This window comes from Sylvia atricapilla, chromosome 1 (genome assembly GCF_009819655.1).
Source record: "Sylvia atricapilla isolate bSylAtr1 chromosome 1, bSylAtr1.pri, whole genome shotgun sequence".
Taxonomy (NCBI): Eukaryota; Metazoa; Chordata; class Aves; order Passeriformes; family Sylviidae; genus Sylvia; species Sylvia atricapilla.
The window spans coordinates 43,009,764-43,032,256 of NC_089140.1; the positions used below are offsets into that span (position 1 = coordinate 43,009,764).

General features: G+C 40.0%; 1 protein-coding gene across 1 annotated transcript; it reads right to left on the reverse strand.

The window, feature by feature from the left end:
- Positions 1–387: 387 nt before the first annotated feature.
- PIK3R4 (phosphoinositide-3-kinase regulatory subunit 4) lies at positions 388–22,459 on the reverse strand. The gene is made up of 20 exons (XM_066320754.1): positions 22,380–22,459; positions 21,449–22,230; positions 20,073–20,206; positions 19,328–19,910; positions 17,826–17,960; positions 15,694–15,915; positions 14,206–14,379; positions 12,926–13,071; positions 11,621–11,824; positions 10,625–10,826; positions 8,872–9,071; positions 7,712–7,922; positions 7,193–7,358; positions 6,571–6,735; positions 5,300–5,511; positions 4,878–5,009; positions 3,638–3,738; positions 2,505–2,593; positions 1,939–2,047; positions 388–993 (listed from the first exon to the last, which is right to left on the reverse strand). Exons 2-20 carry the CDS (start codon positions 22,176–22,178, stop codon positions 823–825), a joined length of 4,086 nt encoding a protein of 1,361 aa, XP_066176851.1. The 5' UTR covers positions 22,179–22,230; positions 22,380–22,459; the 3' UTR covers positions 388–822.
- Positions 22,460–22,493: the final 34 nt, after the last annotated feature.

Sequence of the window (22,493 nt, forward strand, 5' to 3'; positions counted from 1 at the left end):
TAGTGAAAGAGTGGTAAGAACATTTACTGCACCTGTCTGACATTTAGAACTCCCACATGAGCATTCCATGATGAAAAAGTACTTCTTGCTGAAAGCCATGCTTTGGCTATTTTTGACATCCATACTGAATGATGGAGAACACCATCCCACTGATGCTGCTTTAGGTTCCCAGGACAGCAGATCTCAGCCTTAGACTCAAGTTTAAAGCAAGCTGGATGCAAGGCACAGTTGAGGATCAAGGACACAACTGTCAAAGGACAGCTGAGGATTGACACAACGCTAAGCTAATCTCAAATGACAATTAACAGCCCAATGGCTCTAGCAGCTGAGACTGTGGAATCACTGCAGTGGAACCACGGATGTAAAGAAACCCAAGTACCAAACAGGGAAGGTCAAGTGGACTTTATTACAGTTATTAGAATGTACAGAGACATCAGTGCACTGGTTCTTATTTACTTTCTCAGATTCAACACAGGAGCAGTTAGACACTAGCTCTTTGCTTTGTGCACAATGTGTCATGTGGGACATCCTCAAATAATTTTCTGAAAGGTTCTTGAAGAACAATGTAGTCAAAACCAAGCTAAGTGTCTTCATAGTTTCCCTGATATTTCAAGGAAATGCTATGGGTACCAAAAAGCTTTAATATAAGAAGTGATTAGGAAATGCCAACAGGGTGGGAGGATACAGGTAACTGATTTTATCATCACTTGTATAGTTTTTAAAGTCCATTCCATTCCATTAACTGGAAACAGTCCTTGAAAACTTCATTATAACACTATTTCTTTATTACAAATATTTACATACTATATATTAGTACAATTTTTATTTCCACACTTTAACAATCCCATCCCTTGAGGCAGTTACTATAAACCCTTGTGTGGTCTGGAAAGTCGCGATATCTGTGATAATATCATGATGCCCGACTGGCAGAGACTCTGGACCCTTCCGAGGGGTCTCATCAGTGGGCCCCAGCTTTTGCTTGTTCTGAATTTCCTGTATAAAAACAAAGTGAGAAATACTATTTACAGAAGGGTTTGCAAAGAGACACTGTTATCTGTATTAGGTTGTCAATGTAAGAAGACCACAAAACCTCTTCCACCAAAAAAACAATCAAGCAAAAATGCCCAACCATACAACCTCACACCCTTTGACAGTTTTCTCAGGATTACTCCTTGTTTCGTTTCTTTTCATTACACACAGCCTAAGTCTTAATCTGAACTGACATTATAGCTCTTTGATTAGGTAAAAAATGGGTTTTTTTTTCATATTTATTTCAATGACACTAAGATTTGATATTCCAATAGGGGAAAAAAAAGTTATAGGAAAGCATACATTTTGGCTTCCCAAAGCTTTTATCAAAACTGCTTCAATAGCATGAATGTAATTTAGAAGTTTGAGAAGAAACACTAAAAAACCCAGTGTATTGGGTAGACTCCTACTGACTTGTTTTAGTCACCTTTGAAGTAGCACTCAATTTGTTGAACTGAAACAAAACATTGTGCTATTTAACAACTCGCAACACTGCCAGTTCCCAAAGTCACTCTGAAGGATGTAACAAAAACTTCAGCATGCCAATACTGCTATTATCCTGGTACCAGTTCATCTCACATTGCCTTGCTCAAACGACTCTACTCAAAAGATATTCCAAACACTGATCAAAGCCAGAAGTGTTAGAAGTCTAAATTTCAATGTCCCAAAAGAAACATATGACTGTGGCTTCTGCATGTAAATAGTACTTGGTGGTCCAATTCTGTCAAAAACAAATTATGTTTTTCTTTTCAAGTAACTTCTTCCCAACTGCCCAAAAATGCAATGCTGACACCATCCACAAAAAGTATGAGTGAGTGAGTTATAATTAAAGACATCATGCAATGAATATAATCCATAAAGCCATCCAAAATCAAACAGAATAGGAGTCTATCAAACAAAGCAAAATACCTGAACCACCTCTGTGCCCTCAATTATCTTCCTGTAGTAGGAAACAGATGGACAATTAGAACTTCCAGCAACAACATATGATCTCTCAGGGTAGGCTAGATCCCAAAACCTAAACATGAAGAAACAGAATCAAGGTGAGATGTTCAATTTCATCAGCTTAAAACAGCTGCTTAAGAGTGGCCTTGCTCTTATGATGAAAATGAATGGGCACAAATGCTATCTGCTTTCTACACTTAGTGGAAGGGAGTGATGCAGAGAAATCTACACACATATCAAGCTCACACATGAGTTATTTTTTTGGTTTTGTTATGGAGCCCATGAAGAATTTTATAGAAGTATACACACTGTGTTTCAAAGTACACATTGTGTTCCAGAGAAGCACCAAGTTCTGCAGTCCTTTTGCTGAGAACAATTTCCTCAGCTCACTGATGTTTATTAATGAACACATATTCACTATTATTGTTTTGGCTTCTTAGAGATTACTCAGGCAACACTTGGTAAAATTTAGTACACCAGTAGGGGTGGAGGGGAGGTTGACAAACAAGAAAGTATCTTAGTTTGATTACCTTATTTTCATGTCTGAGCCCGCTGTCAGTAATATGGGATTACCAGAAGCTGGACTACAGTATATTCCATGGATGCTGTGAGGAGAAGGCTAGCAGGAAAAAAGGATATATAAAAATAACTTATCAGCAATAGCTGTCACCATGATTCAGAAAAGGAATGCATTCCTTGCCACATTCATCCACCCAGTTGTTCCAAATCTTTCTGGCAAATGCCAAGTCACTTTAATGGGCCACATCTTAATATATTAATGTACATTGCTCCCTTACACTTTACTGAGCAATGCAACAGAGTTAACCCTCTCTAATCCTCTTTTTTTTCTTTTTGAACCTTGGAAATTATAGCAATTGACATTCTCAATGACGAGACATTATTTTTATAAGAATCAGGCAGGCAAATCCTACCGAAAAGCACATGGATGCTTAAATTTTTAGGCTATGAAGGCATTACAGGACAGATACGTTATCTGAAAACAGAAACTACAACAGAAAACTATCTTAGATCATGGAGCTCCCAGTGTAAAAAAGGGCAGAATTGGAATGAACTCAACCTGCAGTCCTTGTAGACATACAAATCTAGGTTTAAGTAGATTCCAGATATGCATTTACAGCATTTATAGAAGCAGCTGTGTTAATTTTTGTCTATGCATTTGTGAATGATATTCCAGATTGCTCCTTTCCCAATTAAGTCCTTGAAGAAGAGCCATTTCATGCTTTTAACTAGCAATTAAGTGTAGTAGTGGTATTACATTGCAGAAAGAATGTGTAAAAGAGCAGATGCTTACAGAAGTATGCATAGCCACAGGAACAGTAAGTAAAAAATAAGTACAAGATGCCACACCATGAATTTTGGCTTTCTCATAATCTTTACAAGCTTGACCAGCTCACTGCTTTTCTAAGACCTTGAGTGGGTATAACAAGTGAGTGTTACAAGTACATTCCATAGACAGTGGAAGTTACCAGTGAAGATTCAGGTTACACTGCTGTTTTACAAAGGTGATTTAATTCTGACAAGTAAAACAGTTATGGTGCCAAAATGAATCCCAGGGCAAGTTCTGTACCAATGCACAGCATGGAGTCTAAGGTTGTTCTAACCCTGGCTATACAACAGAAACTGGAAAAGAAAGAGACCAGACCTGCAGTTCTGAAAGAGGTGGTGCACTGCTGGCCCACAGAGTGAAGCGTCGATCACCAGTTTCCATATCCCACATGGAGACTTCATTGTTGCCTTGAACAGCTACAGGAAAGATAAAGCCAGTGCAAAAAGTACAAAACAGGTTGGTTGGCTCTTGCTGTTTGCTCTACTGACATCACATAGAGGGTATGACATAGATACGCTCCGTTTGCTCTCTGCAGCATTTGTGTTAGTCTTGCTTTAGTACTTTAGTTTCACTGCTTGAAAGCAGCTTGACTATAATTAAAAGTGCCTGATTTAAAAGAGTTTAAAGGAAACCTGATTTAATTCCCAACCCTTTTTAAAATGTATAAAACTTTTAGTTTCCTCCCCAAAAATCTTCTCAGCCTTCTTTGAGAAGGATAGATGGCTTGTTCAGCATAGTCAAGTGAAGTTCCACACTCATGTGGACAGGTAAAGAATTCTCTTCAAGGTATGCTTATAAGCCTGCCAGCAACCTAGTTGGACTAGGCAAGGACTTTTTAATAATAATCCAAAATTATCAACTTTGTCATTCATTAGTCTTTCGCAGGAAAGAAACAAACTAAAAAGCACAGTGAAACTTGCTTTATTCATATGTTTTTTCAAGAAATTTGTTTTACCTCCCAGGGTGGTTAATAACTCAAAATAGGAAGTGAAGCCTAAGAAGTAAGCAAAATATGAAACTCAAATTACTCTCATTTTACATCAACTTGATAAATTTAATTATTGTAGGATTAGTTTATTGTCCATTTCAGAAAGTGTTCCTGACACAAACATATAAAAGTCTATGACAGTGCCGCATGCAGTGAGGATGAAGCAGCTGTAAGCATATCGGATGAGGAATCTTGGAGATTTCCAAAAGTTCTAACCCATGATACAGCTGGCTTAGATTAGAAGGGGGGATTGGAAATCAGTCTCTGCTATACAGAAGGTGGTGACAGATTTTCCATCAGCTTCAATGAATGTCATGAGTTTGAATTTAATATTTTGTAACATTTTGTCCTTAAAAAGGGATGGGGTAGACAACACACAGGGAGGGCCCCTCATGAGAGTTGCAATGCTCAGAAGATGAGAACTGTAAAGGCTATCATTTTGACAATGGCTAAACCCTACTTTTTTTCTTTTCAACTCCCCACCAGGGCTTAAAGCAGAAGCTGAAAGAAAAGCTGCTTTAATCACAACTTCTAGCAGTTGTGAGGTAAGTTTAAGACATCTTTTACCTGCAATTACCCAGGACTGATAGACAGGATGCATGAGCAGGCGTCTGATCCGGGCCTTGGAAGGATGAAAGTGGCTGGAGATGGGTAACTGAAACCTCATGTCCCAGCATGCCATGGTACCATTGCTCGTTCCTGGAGAGAAAAAGCTCCCCTTAGTCAGAAGGATAAATATATGAAGTTTTGTCCTTATCTTTGTGCTCTGTTCCTAGGGAGATGGCCTTCAGCCTCAAGGCCTTCAGCCTTAGCTGGCAGAATGCTTCCCCAAAATAGATGAGAAGATATTTCTCTCCTCTTGTTTGAGAAAAGCATATGCTAGCAAAATCAGGTCAAGCAAAAGCTTGAGCTGTAGTTACTGTAAGAGAAAACCTTAAGGAAGAGGAGGGCAGGAAAGAGAGAGAAACTAACAAGAAATACAGGCTTACCAATACACAGCCAGCACTGGTGTATGTCCACAGCAAATGAAGTTATGAGGCCTAACTTCAAATCGTGTTTCAGTGTCCAAGCATTGCTGCTGGATCGCAAATCCCATCCAACCAGAGATCCATTAACTGTTCCATAAGCCAGTACTGACTGGGCTCCTGAATTGAAGTGATGCATATCTACCACACAGCCATCATCCTTCAGATCTAATGACCTGGGTTTAAAGAATAAACTAATTTAGACACAGGTATGACTCCCTCCAAGTTTAAGACTCCTTCCCACAGCCTATGCTGAGCAGCTTTTTCCTCTTTGTGTCACTTCCCAAGGCACCTGCCAGAAACAGCTTTCTGATTTTAGTACAATGGATGCTTATGCTTTCTCCAATCTCTCTGCTGATGGGTCCTGCAAGGCTGTCAGCAGCCCTTTGCAAACAGAAACACAGCTCTGTGCCCTGGGTCAGGGCAATCCCAAGCACAAATACAGGCTGGGTTGAAAATACACTGAAAGCAGCCCTGAGCAGAAACACTTGGGGATGTTGGCTGATGAGAAGCTCAGCATGATGCAGCAATGGGTGCTCATAGCCAAAAAAGCCACCCACAACAGTAGAAACAAAACTGTGGGATTTGGGATGTGATTCTCCCTCTCTGCTCCACACTTTTGAGACCCCACCAGCAGTACTGTGAGTACTTTCTGAGGCCTGGACATACCTCGCACTTAAACTGAAAGATTAGGCTGCAGCTTCAGTGACAAATACTCAAACACTGCTCATATGGAGGTAAGAAAGAGCTAAACCAAGCTCAAAGACTCCCTTAAATAGTATCCCATTACCCATATCTCCACCACCTTATTATGAGCCTGGGAGGAAAATTGCAGGTCTGAGGCCACATCACATGCTGTAGATCTGTAAACATTTATCTAATGACCTCCAAAAGTACCTTCAAAACCACTTCATAAGTATTAAGATTGTAACAAAGGAACTAACCAATCCCAGTACATAAATAAAACAACTGAGAACTATTCAGAATGGCTGTTTCAAGCTCATAATGTGTTCAGTGACACAGGAAGTACAAATATCCTATAGCTAAGAATGGTCAGCTCTGCACAGTTCCCTTTCAACCCTTCTTTATGAAGAAGGATAAGAACATTACAGCCTTCCAGTACAGTCTGGGCTCACCCAGCAGGAAGCCTAGAGCAAATTTATGGATCTATCTGAAGAATACACTAACAGCTTGAGCTCTGTGTGTGGTGAGATTTAAATGCTTTAAGTACATACCTGCTTTGTATTGGATGAATTTTAGGAGATTTAGGGAGCTTTGAGGCTTCAATACCAAGAAGCTGGATGGCACCATTGTCTGAAGCTATAGCTAAGTAATGTGAGCCTTGGCAAAATGTAAGTGTCTTTACATGTCCTCCAATGCGAGAGTATGTCAAAATTGATCTAAACAGTACAGAGAGAAATACAGGGAGAGAAAGAAAGAGGTTGTTTTTTATGGCACTTGAAAAATTACTTCTCTTAAACACCTACTTAAAACCAATGGCTCTTGAGAGAGCTCTGAAAATAACATTTTCTAGCTGTTCCAAAATGAGAAAGAAGAAAAATCCAGTGTTGGCTTTAAACAACAACACCAGAATACATTTATATATGTACAAAAATGAAATCAAAAAGCCTGTAATTATTATGGCTAAAAAGCAGTCTCTTTGCATTTTTTCTTTTATTAACTAATTGAAATAGCAATCTAATATTATAGATGCAAGACAAAAGGAACACAAATATATCTTCTTACTGATATTTCCAGTACCCCCACAAGTGATTCATATTTTGCTCCCTGCTCTACTCTTCTTTTTTTTTTTCAGTCTAAAATTGAAGCCTCAAATACCAGAGGTTTTTAAGCTACCTGGTTGTAGTGGTTTTTCCTTCCATTTTTTGGCTGTTCCAGACCTTCACTGTGCCATCATTTGAGCAAGTAGCAAAAATGGAGTGTTCATCCGAGACCCGGATGCGATTCACCGCAGACTTGTGTTCATGAAGGTGAGCTACCAACAGCCCTTTGGGACGCCAGCCTACAGGGAAAGCAAAACCACAACCTAGTTAGGAACATGCAAATTCCCCTAGATCCATCCACTAACAGCTATATCAGGATACAGTCATTACAACTGCAAAGCACAGACAGCACTGAAAACAGTGTTAAGACATTTTAAATATTAAAGGCAAGAGCCTACTTGCTCAATTCTAAATTAGACACTAGGTCATAGATGTTCTGCACAGGAAACACATTTTCTTAACTAAGAATTCCCTCTTTTCCTCATCCTTTGCATTTTTTTCCATGAAAGGATGATATCTTGACTCAAATTATACACACACACACACATATATATAATTTTTTATCTAATAACCTCAGTGGCCTGTGATGTACCTGGAGGCGGGGGCTTGCTCTCCCACTCAGCATTCTCCATCATCTGTTTGGCAAGTCTCTCTGCATTACACTGCTCTCTCTTCTGCTGGATCAGCTGCTGCAGCTCAGTTTTGCAGGTGGTGATGCGCAGCTGGTGTGCAGATGGGGACATTGTGCTGCTCAGGGATTGCAGGGTCGGTTTCCTGGGCTGGACAACTGCCCCATCGGATGCCTGTAAGAAATCAGCTCCTTAAAAATATATGCCTTACATTCCAAACACAGATAGATCCCCCTCATAAGATTTCTGGGTCATACACAGTGAATAAAAATGGAAAAAAAAGTCTTTCTTATTGAATCAATTAGCAATGATTTAGCATTAAAAATTAATGCTTGCATGAAGACAATTAAAAATAGTGAAAATCGTTATTTATATAAAAGATTAGCATTCTCTTATTCTACCCTGTTTGCCTACTCTGTTCTGTAATCTGTCTAAAGAAAATGTAATGTGCTGTGCACATCTATTAATGTGATTATAGAGGCAGTTATTGCTCTCAAGACTAAGAGAAATAAAGGTTAGCTCTCAAATTTGTTTACACTGGGCTTTAAAAACCAAAGTGTGAAGTGTTTCCCTTATAGTTCAGGGTAGACACACTCATTTAAAGCTGGCAGAGGTTAATCTCCAACTAGAAGCCAAACAAAAAGAGTGTGCAGTGTCAAGAGATGCCTCCATGGCCTGCAGAGTTTGCAGCCTATCCTTCTCTAGCCAGTACTAAGTATTACAGCTACAGAATGTCTAAACTCTGCTGTGATTTCCAAGCCATGATATCTCTTTCTCACAACATGTATCAGGGCATGCAATTTGAGGAAAAGTCTTCCCTGCCAGAGAAGTTTACATTATAATTGTCTAATTCACAAAGTCCATTTCTTTGTGCAAAGCATCTATTTGTTAATGATGCTCTTCTGTTCAAGGGACTAAACTTACTTCAGTCATCTCTCAGTTCCTATTTTAAAAAATAGTAACTTGAAAGTCAGCAACTCTGCTGAAGAAGACACCAGCCAATAGCATGGCCAGTGTCACAAAAACCCCAAACAAAACAAGAACATCATATCCCTGTAGTCCCACTTTAAAGCAATTAAATCATTTCAGTTTAAGATGAAAACCTAGTATTTTTCAAATATACCTGTGGGGAGGATGACAAAGTGGCACAAATGCCAGCGGAGGACTCTGAACGAAGTGGTTTCCCAGCTTGGATGGCTTCAGGATCAGTAGCTTGCCCATGTCCTTTGGATATTGGCTGGGAGATGTTTGTTGGTTCCAGGGACCCAAACATGCTTTTCCATTCTTCATTTACATTTGAATCTTGCTTTACGTGCTTTCTAGCTATAAGTAGTTTGAAGGGAGGGAGGGAGGGAAGGAGGAGGTGGGAGGAGAAGAAAAAAACCCACACCCCCCAACATTACCATGTCATTCAGGCTAGTGATTACTTTAAGACTGCACAGAAATCTAATGTTTACATGCCAGATTGTTATTTATGTACAGAGAAAAGCCTACTGCTATGTTGTGGATTTCAGCTAACAGGCATTTATGAGGGAAACCAAAGCACCTGCCACGTGTTCACATTTTCTTGATCCTATAGCTGACTCATGTAATAAACCACTTCACTAGAGGGAAAGCTTACGTCTAGAAGGCTGCAGGATTAGACTCCACCATATGATAATTTTTTCTTATAGAATCATGGAAGGGTTTGGGTCATTTAGTCCTACCACCCTGCAATGAACAGGGACATCAGGAATAAATTTGTAACAGCACAGTAGGCAAATCATTGTTAGTGTCAAATACTAATCAGTTTTCCATCATAATTGCAATGTCAGCTGTAGATTCAAGTATGTTATATCTTTAAATAGGAAATTTATTTATTTTCAGCATTCCTTTTTAGAGTGACTTAGAAATGTAGACAGAAAAAGAAAAATGTGGGACAAATTAAATTTGGAAAAAGTCAGTGAAGAAAAATTAAAGGCATGAAGACTTCAAGGGTAACAGCTTTGGCTGAAGTAAAGTCAACACTTCAACTTCCTGTTCAAGTATAGACTTCATTTACACTAAGTTTTAAATCAGGTTGACTCATGATTCAAGGATGCAAAAAATGAAAAATCCTATACTTCTGTACTTTCCAATTATATGCAAAACACCCTAATTCTGGAAATAAGATGTTAATAGCTATAGGCTTTACAGACATTTCTGTATTTTTATATGTAAAAACACAGAACCTACCAGTGATGTAATACGGGAGGGAATTACAAGCTTGAGAGACTAAAGAGGAAGCTCAAGCTGTCTGCTAAAGAAGAATTTTGAGGCTACAGAGAACTGGAATAGTTAGCAGCAAGTGGGTTTCAATCTGAACAAGGAACGGTAAGAGGTTTTCTGAGCTGAAAGAGGAGCAGGTGAAAAAAAGTAAAATAGGAGTGGATGAGAAGCTGAGGAACCCTAGGGCCAAAAAGCATGTACTTGGGTGAGCAACAATTGACAACTCCTCAATGCCAGCCTGAGGAATTTTCAGTTTTCTTCAGGCTACCTCAAGAAAACACCCAGGATTTTCACAGTTAAAGAGTTTAGCACTTGTTGAGAGGAAACAGAGCAGATCTATAGCCTTCAACATTTACACTGTTGCCATGAATCACTAGAGTCCTGTTTGTCACAACCAGCTGAACAACTGCACATGCAGTCAAAATAATTTAAAATATTCACAGGGGAAAAAAATAATCCAAAATTTTCGATGATCAAAGAACATTTCGCCATCTCACATTTCAAACAGAAGCAGTAATTTTCCTATTGCAAACTCAGTGAGGATGATGGTAGTCATGTAGGCTGATTTACTGAGAACACCCTGAAAGGAAGGCTATACTTCAACTATATAGATCACAAAATATACTAACCACGTTTGTCATCAGAATCCTGCTTTGTTTTAACAAGATCCACTTGTCTCCCAGTTATTCCCAGAGCTGACAAGTCAATCACCCCTTTGTGACTGCTGTCATGCAGGTGGCTCTGATCCACAATATTGGCTTTAGCTTTATTAGATTTTAACATAAAGTCCTTCAGTGCTAACAGTTTGTCTTCTTCCTCCTCAGTCATCCCCTACAGAATAAAAGAAAAGGTAATATTACTCTCTTTTAACAATAACATGCATCAAGGCATGAAGATTTAAGAAGCAGTAAAATTAATGACTGCCTCAGAAGTGCAGAAGAGCACATCCCCAGAATTCAAAGCATTGGTCCATTGCTCATACAAAACATAAGGTAAGCCACTGCAGTGTAAGAATATCTTTCCTCCTGAGGAATGGGGCAAGGAAAAGTGAAAGGGCAGAACAGAATTTAATGCTGGATCACTGTCTGGTGCAATCTACTTAGCTGCCACCTAGACCATGCTTACAGCCCCCAAGCCATGGGGGGAAAAAACCCCACACAGCTACAGTCCTTTCTCTTCCCAGTTCTCACTACTTTGGGTGGGTGATTCTTTATGTTCCTGTCTTCACACATAAGCCTCAAGACCTTCCAGCTCCATTTGTTTTTGGCACACTTGTCTAGCACTTTGACAAATACATACTCCTTTATCCAGCACAATGCACTTAATCCAGCAATGCTCTGTAATGCTGCCACATCATGGATGCATTGGAAATTTAAGACCTACAGCCATTTTTTAAAGACTTAGGTGGTATTTGTGTGTCTCTGTATCTGGCAGATCTTTTAAAAATCTTTAAGTTCTGAACAACTTGTCCCACAAACATATACTGAAATCAATGAAGTTAACGGCTTGGAGGATCAGAACTGGGAGTCCTTCACAGCAGTAACTGCAAGGTCAGGGTTTGTGGAAGTGTACAGAGCCCAAGAGTCCCAAGTCTGACTTCTAAACTACAAATAAAATCCAATTACTTGTGAAAGAAGCTTCTTCAACAGCTGTGCAATGGCAGGATCCTCTGGGGGTGGGCACTCAGAGAGAACTCCAGTCCTCTTCTTTTGACGCAAGTGAAGGTGTCGGAAGAGGCTTGTGATATCCTTTGATCTTAAGACATAATCAAATATGGAACGGCTGACAGGCTCCTTAAGTACACTTAACAGGACTATTTCTTTGTCTACCTGCAATTCAAAACAACAGACCAGTCAACATGATGATATCCATGTAACTTGTGCATATTACCTAGATTCAACTTGTCTACTTTCTTGAAAATAAGATCTGTGTTGGTCATGTCAGCTTTTCTCCATTCTCTTTCCCTCTTTCCTATAAAGTGCTTCTCATAGCTTGCTGTCTATATGAAAAACAACTCTGAATGAGTCCAGAGTGGGGACTTAATATTACAATCCAACTTAATGTTACCCACTACTTCCTTGCTAAATATAGTGCTGCACAGCAAAGGAAAGATTTATATACTAAGATGAAGAAGAGATTTATATACTAATATGGCACAGGAAATGAACAGGACAAATTTATCAATCAATGCCTAAAGCACAATACAGAGAACATGTAAACAAGGAAAAATGTTATTATAGTGAAGTTTCCATCTGCAAGGTTTACAACAAAATGTTAAACACAGGATGCATTTCTCAATGTACATACTGCAATCATTTCTTATCTATTAAAACACCTGAGAGGTGCAGTCTACAGGTCCTGAAGCTGTATGCAAAAATGGCTATATGATCATACTACCAACAACATCATGCAGGTCATTCCTGGACATGCACTGATAGTAAATGACTTAATTCATCCATGCTGAGCATTGTGCCCAATCCTTGGCAAAGCACTGAAACACAGGAGTGATGCTGGTGAAATCACAAGCACGGTAATCACTACTTAACAGACTGGTCATTTAGATGAAAGCATAGAACATAAACCCACTTGTTTCACAGCCAGCTTTTCATGCCTTTTAGACTCCAATAAACTATCACAATATTGCAAGAGTTCGACTAAACCAGGCAGAAAAGGCTTGAATGAAAAACATACCTGTTGATTTCAGGCTTTGTAAAATGTTTTGCATTTTGTAACAAATTTGAAACAAGTCTTTAAAACATGGAAAGCAATGGCCATTCTGTAAATCTGCCAGCAGAGATCAAAAATCTATAATTGTCTGTAATCTTAATTGAAAAAAAAAAGTATATATAGTCCTTATAGCCAGGCTAAGACAAACTTAAGAATCATGGCCAGTCTAGACATATTCCCATTAATATTATTGGAAGTATTACCTGTATTATTGGTTGTGTGATAAAAGGATGGAGGTATGGCATTAGCTTGCAGTAGACATCAGCAATATTCAAATACTGTGCCACCACAGTGATAAATCCAACTGCCCCATAACATATCCAAAGATTAGGGTGACACAGGAATGGTGCTGAAAGAAGAATAGGCTGTTAAAATCTATCATTCATATAGGATAGAGGAGATCATCCTGCATATGGCAACCTGTGATGTAATTTCCTTATAATGGGACTACTCCCAAACCGAGCCTTCTCTCCTCCAGAGCACCAAGGTTAAAACATTCATACGGAGGAAATTATTTCATGGATTACACTGTGCTCATGCTGCTCCATTTCCTTGCTCTTGCCAAAAAGCATATTTTCCTTATTTGTTAATTTCAATCCCTAATTGTCAACTACAGATTTGCAATGGAGACTAATCTAAAAATAAATCTCAACCACATTCTAAGAATTAGAGTGAATCCTAAAACCGGTGATTTATTATTTTTTTAAGTAAACACTTGATTCCTTTCTGATTTTCCTCTCTTCCTTGAAGAGTCATTACTTACACTCTAAGATTATGAGAGTCAGAAGTCCCCCTAATTATGTGGGCTTTAAGAAGTTGTTGTCAGGGCACTGTATCTAGTCATGAGACATAATCACAGATCATGTGCCCCAAATTCTGAGTGCATTTGAAAAACTATAACATTAAGAAGAAGCAGACTACATCTCAAAAGATCATTTAGTATTTTTTTTTTCATAAATAGCTGTTAAATCTTGGGCACATCTAAATTAAATTGACAAGCCTGATCAGGAAGGAGACTAGCTCTGTAACCAAGGGTGTATTGAGTTAATGGGTTTTTATGGTGTTAGAATAAGAAAGGATCATGATTGTCTGAATTCTCTCACCTTCAAAAGCTAATGTGTAAGTGTTTGCAAGTTATGTGCCTGATGGACTGCCAGAAGTAACCAGGATTTTTTCTTTACAGCAGGTTGTCATGTAGACCAAGGAAAAATCTTAAGGCAGAAAGTTTTTGTGTGAGTGTTTTTTGCTGCTGGGCTATATAAAATCTGAGAAGATGCTTCCAGTTTGTTCCACCAAAACTATTATTTTAGAGTCCTGAGCACTAACATGGTTTAACAAACAGTAGATCCTCACCACAATTATTGTTTAGATTCTAAAACAGAACTACAGGTTTCTATTCTGGACAGCTAAGCTGACACTGTAGCCTTATGCAGTACCAGCTCCTTACTAGGAAAACAGGGTATCCTCCAATATTCCAACTTACCGATATCACAAGCAAACTCATAAATATGGGGCTTTTGCAAGAGCCCCAGCTGGCACATACAAGTAAGAGCATTGAGGGCTTTATAAATGACAAATTCTTCAGCATCACTGAGACCTTGCTGAAGCAGAGGTTTAAGTATTGATGAGCTTTGCCAGCCAACATAAGCAGCAACACCTGAAACATAAAAATATCACATAAAAATCCAAAACAAATTGATAAACACCAGAAAACGCTGTGTCTTCCTATCAGAATTAAGAGTAAACCTAAAATAACTTTATCACTTCTACTCTAATAAGGTAATGATTTGAATCAATATACTTGTTCATGTCTTAATGTTGGACTTTGCAACCCTTTCCTAAAAGGGAGGAAAAAGAGAGAAATAGCATAGGTAAGAGAAATCCCCTCAGTGCCAGTGCTACAGAAGGGTATCTGCTCACAGCCACACTTACTTTTTGAAGTAAAAAACCCCATAACTTTAGAACTTAATCTGAATTATTCTGTGGATGTTTTGAATGGATACTGGGAGAGGAGTTAAAATACATGTTACATGTCTTCACTTTTAATTGCCTCACATGTCTCTCCATATCTTTTTCAAGAAGTCAGGACACTCTGACCTGTGCTTTGGCTGCTCCATTGCTCCTTCTAAACAATTTCTTATAAGTTATCAATATCACCTCTTGGCAGTTTGCCAGCACAGCATTTTGTAGCTTCCAGTCACAATGGAATATGTAGCCATTATAATGGCCCCACTGAAAGTTTGATCATGATTGTTTTTCTTGCCATGCATCTGAAGCACCATTTTTGCTCCCAAGAACTACAGTTGGGAAAGTTTTCTTGACCCACAAATTCTGAGCACTGACTCTCAGCAGTGCTCATGTGGATTTCCAACAGATATGGAGCATTAGTTATACTTAAAAGCTGATGTCATATTGTAAGATTTTTTTAATTGTTTTGAAGTATTTTAAAGTGACAGGAATCTTCAGGTGAGGTTTTAAGGCACTAAAAAACCTTTTCCAGTTATAACTTTAGCATATACCAATGCCTAGTTTTCATCATATGAACAGATCTACTGAAGTGAATGGGACCATGTGCACATGTGAAGTGATGATCTACTACAGAGATTGCAGAAATCGTAGCAATCACTTGCCATAACTTAGCTTTTTAAGTTAGTGGCTGTAGCAGAGACTTAAAGAAAAAAAATTTAAATTCCAATTTTTTAATGTTAACCTACCCTAGACTTAAATGCCTCAGTCTCATTTGTATTGAAGATTTGGACTAAAAGAAGTAAACATTTATACCTACATTGCTTCGTCTTCATTCCCTAAAGAAACATTTCCACCCAATAATTCAGAAAACTCTTTTCTTATAAATTCTAGAAATCTTTATAACAAAAGACCTTTATATGACTTATTTTTTCATATCCTGGAAACTGTTAATTTATTTACATTATTTTCTTTCTACTCTGTTTGGCCAAAACCAAACACTTACCAACAATGCTGTCAAAGAAAGCCCCTCGAAGATGCCAGTCATTCTTGTCATTTAAGAAAGTGATCATGTGAGACAGAAGAACATCATTGGCTTTTTGACGTCCAAAAAAGACACACAGACGTGTTATTCCATTTTCCATCAGTGTTTGTTTCACAATATTCTCTGGGTCACTTAGCAAAGTCACAACTTTCTGCTGGACCATTTCATGCAAGGCTTGCAATTCTGCAAGGAACAGTAGGATGAACGTTTTGGCTGAGGAGAAACAGTGTGTGCATGTGTACCACCTGCTGCTAAAGGAGTCACAGTGACAGGTCATCCTGAACAGTGCCTCACTTGGTAAAATTGGCTATGCAACAGAACCTCAGCAGCTCCAACAAGGGCTCTCTCAAGTCTTACCAAAGACTTCAGGCTAAGCATGGGGTGGTGACAAAACCAAATTGTAGAGAAAGGAGAGACATTTTTACCCAGATCAATTTATTCTAAACTTGTTGCAACTTCCACTAAGACGATTCTGTTTATTTTATACATATAAGTGATTTGCAGATGTGAAGAAGCATCAGAATGAGTAAGCACAAGAAACGTTACCACAGGAAACAAAATGCTTTGAGGCAACTTTGGTTTGATATGTTTATTTGACTATGAATTTCAAAAGTTGTGAACTGACAACAGATCAAGAGTATGTTTTTAGTTAGGTAGATAAATTTACTTCATGAAGCATACAGAGTGGAATATAAGAACACTTGAAAAAGAGAGTGCTTCCAGTTTCATTAGCTTTCTGTAGTTAACCTAACAATACTGATGAAAAATTTGAAGATGACCTTGCCTATGGCTTCTACTTCATGACACAATTAAAAAAATCCTATTAAATGGAAATAAGAGACTGCTAATGCACTGCATACTATTGAAAACTACAAGGCAGGATCTCAAACAAGCAACACAAAAATTTCAGCTACTGCTGCACCAGTTTTGAGGAGTGATTATTATTTGCCTGCAGTGAAAAGTCGAGCTAATTTGCTTTCTATCATGACCCTGTCTATCAGTCACATGAAAAATCTGCCTCCTGGGTTCAAATTTCTCATGTTTAATTCCTAAAAGGGTGAAAAGAACAGAACTACTCAAGCTTCTTTCTTCCTTGTTACTTCCTTCATCACCAAGGTATCTCAAGGGATAGGGGATAGCATTTCTTAGAAACACAGCTCATATGAGTGAGAAGCTTCCTCTCTCACTTCTCAGCAATTCTGGGTACCTCATGCCTTACATGAAGGAACTTGAAGAGGATCTTTTATATTTGGTTTTAGTAGATTCATTGCTGTTTTATTTTAAAGTCCTGCAACTAGTTAAGAGATAATTGCCTTTTCCCCAAAACAGAATATGTGCAGGATGTTTACCACCTCTGATTAGTCACAGATTGATCTACTTAGCCCATAAGAGAAATTACTGTTTTTAACCACAAACCCTTCCCAGCTAGGAAGACTTGCCCAGCATTATTCCGGGAACTTACGCAACACTACAAGGCACTGCAAATGACACACAGTGTCACTTATTACCGTGTGCCTTTCTCAAGGGAAAGGAAAAGAAGATCCATCCTTAGGATTTTAACTCATTCTCTGTGCTAGTTATAACACAAAGTTACAGTAATGTTACTGCCAAATGGCATCCACACATTTAGTTTTGCCAGACAAGAATTGGGAGGCACAGGGACAGAAAAGGAAGAATGACTGAAAAATGCAGACTATGCTAGAATTTGACAGGTTTTCCAAAGCTCCTTCCCACTCCAACAGAAGCAGTATTTGGAACACAGGTGTATTTTTGCAGCTAACTTGTTTATGAGACAAGCGGGAAGTGAAGCTGGATATGCAACCAGGCAGCCAGCATCACAGCCAAATACCTTGAGGACCTCTGTAGAGGAGGAGCATGCTAATTTATACACTCTTGTGTCTCTCACAACATTCAGAGCAGAAGAGATGTCTGTCCCTGCATGAAGCTGTAACACCCACACTTTGATACTGGTCAAGCAAAACATTCTTCTCATTTAATAGGAAGGCTAAGCTCTGAGAGATGAGATAGATCAGTGCTACCTAGAAGCTTTGGCCCGTGATTTGCTATTATAAGCAGGCAAAAAGTGGCATTACCTGTGTCATAGTTATCACTAGGGTGAGATGCTTCATCCGTTTCTTCACTATTTGGTTCATTTTCCATATTCAGATTTTTCAGCTGTACTAACTCCAGAAATCTCAGAGCTGTTTCTGCCAATAATGCTATGTTTTCTGCAAAGGAAAAGATTTAGGTTAAGAATTGTTCTACTTTGCCAATTTACATCATTCTGATGATCCCCCTGAAGAAAGATTATAGCCACCAATAGCACCAGTCACAGTGAGCAAACAGGACTGAAACTACACAGGATGCTCTGGTCAACTCACTTCTGTTGACTCCCAGCAAAGCTACTAAGTACATCAAATCACACATTATTTTTGTCATGTAAACAAGTGGAAAAATCCTAATGATATTAGGCGCAACGAAGGCTAATTTAATTCTTCTAGAATTAGCCCTAAATGAGGCTTAATCTCAGTTTAGGGACTAAATAATTTGACAGAACACAAATGCCAAATAGCCTGAATTACCTAACATTGCCACATAGTAGACTGCAACAAAATAACACCAACCCACCACACGAGGACATGTATCCTAGAGAATAACAACTTGTTACCCTGGAATCCACTTTTAGAACATTTGTCAGTATCTACCCAGACGATTTGGCACAGTTCTGCACCATTTGGAAGCTGCTGAAGCAGCTCAGGCTGCATTATATGGGTCAGGCCACTACTGGCACAGCAACAGTAACATCAAGGCAGAAGTCCCACTTAAGCAGCCGTTCTGAGTGTCATCCAAAACAACAGTAACTTGCCAATGGAGCCTGACCACAATCCAGACAAAATCCTCTTAAGTTACCAGCCTGACCACTTCCAAAAGTGTACTATAGCAACAGAAGTTAACTCAGTTAGACTACCTTTAAATATATTGATGTATTTGAAATTTAAATTGATCACGGTGACCACAAGCAATTGGTTCTATTCATTAGGTGTACAAAGTCTTCAGCAAGTAGTTTTATCAATTTACTTAGTAAACAGAAGAAAAATACAACCTGAGACATTTTCTACTGAAAACTGCATTTATAACTAAAAAAATAAAACTCCAAAACTAAAACAACACACCTGAAAATGTACTAGTCATAGCAAATAAGGGTACATAGCAAATAACAAACATAGGCATTACTACAAAACTTCTTCCTGAACTGTGCAGAACTCACATATACGAATAACATCTAAAGAAAACATCTGTTACAGTATAAGCCAGTCTATTACAGAGCAAATAATCTAATTTCAGCCCCTGCATATCAAATTTCATTTTGTTGGAAAACAGCTCTGCAGCCCAGCAACACACTGATGCTTTAAGTTAGTTTTGTATTTATTCAGTTCTATCAGACCATTTTAGGGAAACAGGGCTAATGAAATGTGAGTACGGGTGTCATTACCTGCAGTCAATTCTGAGACTTCTGGTGAGTTTTATTGACAGAAACAGTTAAGAGAATACAGAAAAGCTCACGATTTGGACTTTTGACTGGATGTCCTCTTACCAGCATATGCAAGTCTGACGATGGTAGCTTCATCCTGGGCCAAGTGTGCAATGCCTGGCAGAATGTATTCTGGGTAAATGTTAATATCATTGCGTGGCACCTCTTTGACAAGAGCGAGAACTTTAGTTAGTGTCCTCACAGATTCTGCCCTCACCCTGGGCACAGAGTCATTGCTGAAATGTAACAGATAAGGAGTAATACGATCCAGAAGAATCTCTACACTTAATCTTGGTGCTAAATGAAGAATCAGCTCCAAAGCAGCAAGTTTTGAATCACAGTACTTGAGAGTCTGTAAACAGGAAGTTATCACAGACACTAGAATAACCAGCCCATTCTCTTTTGTCTCTCCCTCGGCCTTCTCTGTGCGATCGTGCCCACAGAGATTGTGAATGATGTTGTCCAGATCCTTACGTATGACCAATATACGCTCATCTGCCGACACAAACGTCTCCTTGGCAAACTGGGCCATGTAAGGCTGAAGGAAAGTGTAAAATATTTCAGGAAATGCATTGTTACGTTGCTGCTTCAAATAATCTTCAGCTGCTAAACGTTTATCTGGCTCTCGATGGATCATCTGAGTGACCTTGGGGAGTAGGAGGGAGTGGGAGAGAAAGATCAAAGGTTTAGACATTTGTAACACAAAAACATCAAAACTCAAACCCAAACAATAAGCAGTCACCAAAGTAGGTGAAATGAACTACAAACAGAACACATAGATAGTTCTAATTCTGTAGTCCATCCTTACCAGTTCTCTGATGCTGTGGTCTTCAATTTTTTTTAGGACTTGATCAGGGGAAAAGAGGCCATTTCTATAAGCCAAAAGCTGAGATAGATCAAACAAGGGTACACCTTCTGTGAAGAGCTCTGCTATTACACAGCCTGAGACAGAAAGAAAAAAAGAAGTCAAAGATGTCAGAAGATTATAAACAGACATTTGAACTTTGTTTTCTATATCCAGACAAGAACAAACCCTAAACAAGTCTTTGCTCAATTAAAAATAAGGCAAATGAGTTGCCAAATTAATTTGCAGAAAGGAGATAATATCTCAAGCTCCAAAACCTGGCTTTTATACTTGATCCCTGAAATATGCTCCAAGTAATTTACTCCAAGCATGTCAACAGCAGAGGAGTTTGCAATTACAAAACATGACGCAGTGACTCCAGCCACCTGCCAGTTGAAAAATCCATCACTAGAAAAGGAACCCACATCACTGTCATGTGGAAGAAGAGTGTGGTAAGTCAGCACGGATCGGGTAGTAGGTCAAAATTAAGCAGCCCTTTTACAGAAGGTAAAGAAATAAGTTCTGCTCCCATGTCAGATGCTGGGAGACAGCATATATTCACTCACACATGACTGCCAAAACCAGACACCCAGTGTTGTGTACATGACAAAGAAAGTTCTCTCTGTAAAGAACCTGCTCCTGCAGTTTGCTCCCAATAGTCTGCTTTATATGAGTGGAGTGTCCTGGAAGTTTGGCCATAAAGGCAACTTGTAAAATGAAGTAACCATTTCCCTGAAATTAATATTTTCAACCACTTTAAGGAGACAGAAAACCCAAAAAAACCCCCATAGGCTAAACTCATGACTTTCGAGACAAGGCCAAGACTCAAGGCAGTCTACCGCAGTCAAACTCCAACAAGTATTTGTGAGTGAGCACCTTGCTCCCACTTTGTGCCTGTGGGGAAAACAAAATGGGAAAGGGTTTCTAGAGCCAGTATTGCCAAATTACCCTGAAAGCAGTGTCAGTCCCCCCCAAACTGGACCACTGACTGGTTTCTCCTCTCAGGCCCCATGAGGCACATGCTTCTCTGCCAAGAGATGATGGACTGTGCCTTGAAGAACCACCCCTTTCCTGGAGCATAGTTGAGCCATAACAGAATACTTTGTGATTTCTCTCCTCAGATAATAGTGATACACTTAAATTATGTAGCTTAGTAAGTTATCTTTGTATTTTTCTGAGAATGAAAAAGGTTTGGGTCTTTATGCTTAAAATACCTAAGTTTTTAACATGGTCTTCTCCAAGCCCGCTGTAAAAAAAAAAACAGAAAAGTAATCAAAAAAACCCTGTTAAGCTGTTCTCCACTGCATTAGTCAGAAACAACACCTGATAGCTGCAAGTACCTGCAGAAAAGATATCCATTGCACGTTTTAACTCCCCTCTTGTTCGCTGATTGCTATTTGCCAAGTCTACCAAAGGAGTGGAAGGGTCTCGCATGTTTTCCAGCTCCGTGGCAAACATGCTGCCATCGACAAAGCGCTCGGGAGCGATGTAACACGTTCTCCTCCGGGATGTGTCAAAGAAATAATTGAAGTCAGCAGGATTGTCTTCAGGAAGGTAAGTTGGTTTAAAACTGGCAAAGTCAGTTAGAAGAACCCAGTTCCAGCTGGTGACCATGATGTTCTCTGTTTTAATATCACCATGGCGGACTCCAGATTTGTGCGCTTGGTCCACCGCAGTGAGGATCTGGAAAGCGATCCACCTTTTCTCAATGTTGTTCAGGAATGGCCTGGTACTAATTCGGTCATAAAGGTTGTCCCGTACGTACTGTCTGAAAAGCATGGCGGCCTTCTCGGACAGGGTGGCTTTCTGGAAGGGGAGGCAGTTCTGTGCCGAGTGTAACCTTATCTTCAGCTCCTCCAGCTCCTGCTTGTAGCTCGTCAGGGGTAAGGTGGGATCCTGAATGGCAAATACCTTCACGACCACCAGCCCCTCCCGGTGCTTGGCTCGGGCCACCTTGAAGAAGCGGGTGCTGCCCAGGCTCTTGTCGTACTCGAAGTCGTGGATGTCCGAGAAGTAGCTGTCCACCGAGAGGATCTGCGAGGGGGCGATGCCGGCCAGCTGGTTCCCCATGGCGACACCTCCTGCGGCCGAGGGCACCGCGCCGGGGCCGTCCCGCGTCTGCCTGCGGACAAACACAGCGCGGATCTCACGCAGCCCCGGGTCCGCCCCGCTGCCCGGGCCCGCGGGCCGCGCTCCCCGCCCCGAGCGGGCCCGGCCGCCGCCGCCGCCCAGGCCCGGCCCCAGGGGCGCGGGGCCCCCCGCAGCACTCACCGGCCCTGGCGGAGCCGGGACCCCCGGCCCCGGAGGCGGCGAGAGGGAGCGAGGCGGGACTCGGGGCGGCGGAACCGGCACCGCCGGGCGGGCGGGGAAGGGGCGGCGCCGTGA

Bases quoted from the DNA above. Each gene is read 5' to 3' on its own strand.
- PIK3R4 (XM_066320754.1), bottom strand. From the start codon at position 22,178: ATGGGGAACCAGCTGGCCGGCATCGCCCCCTCGCAGATCCTCTCGGTG. The intron at 7,923-8,871 runs GTATATTTGAAA...GATTTCTTACAG, and splicing joins CTTTGTCATCCTCCCCACAG to GCATCCGATGGGGCAGTTGT. The intron at 6,736-7,192 runs GTAGCTTAAAAA...TGTACTGTTTAG, and splicing joins GGAAAAACCACTACAACCAG to ATCAATTTTGACATACTCTC.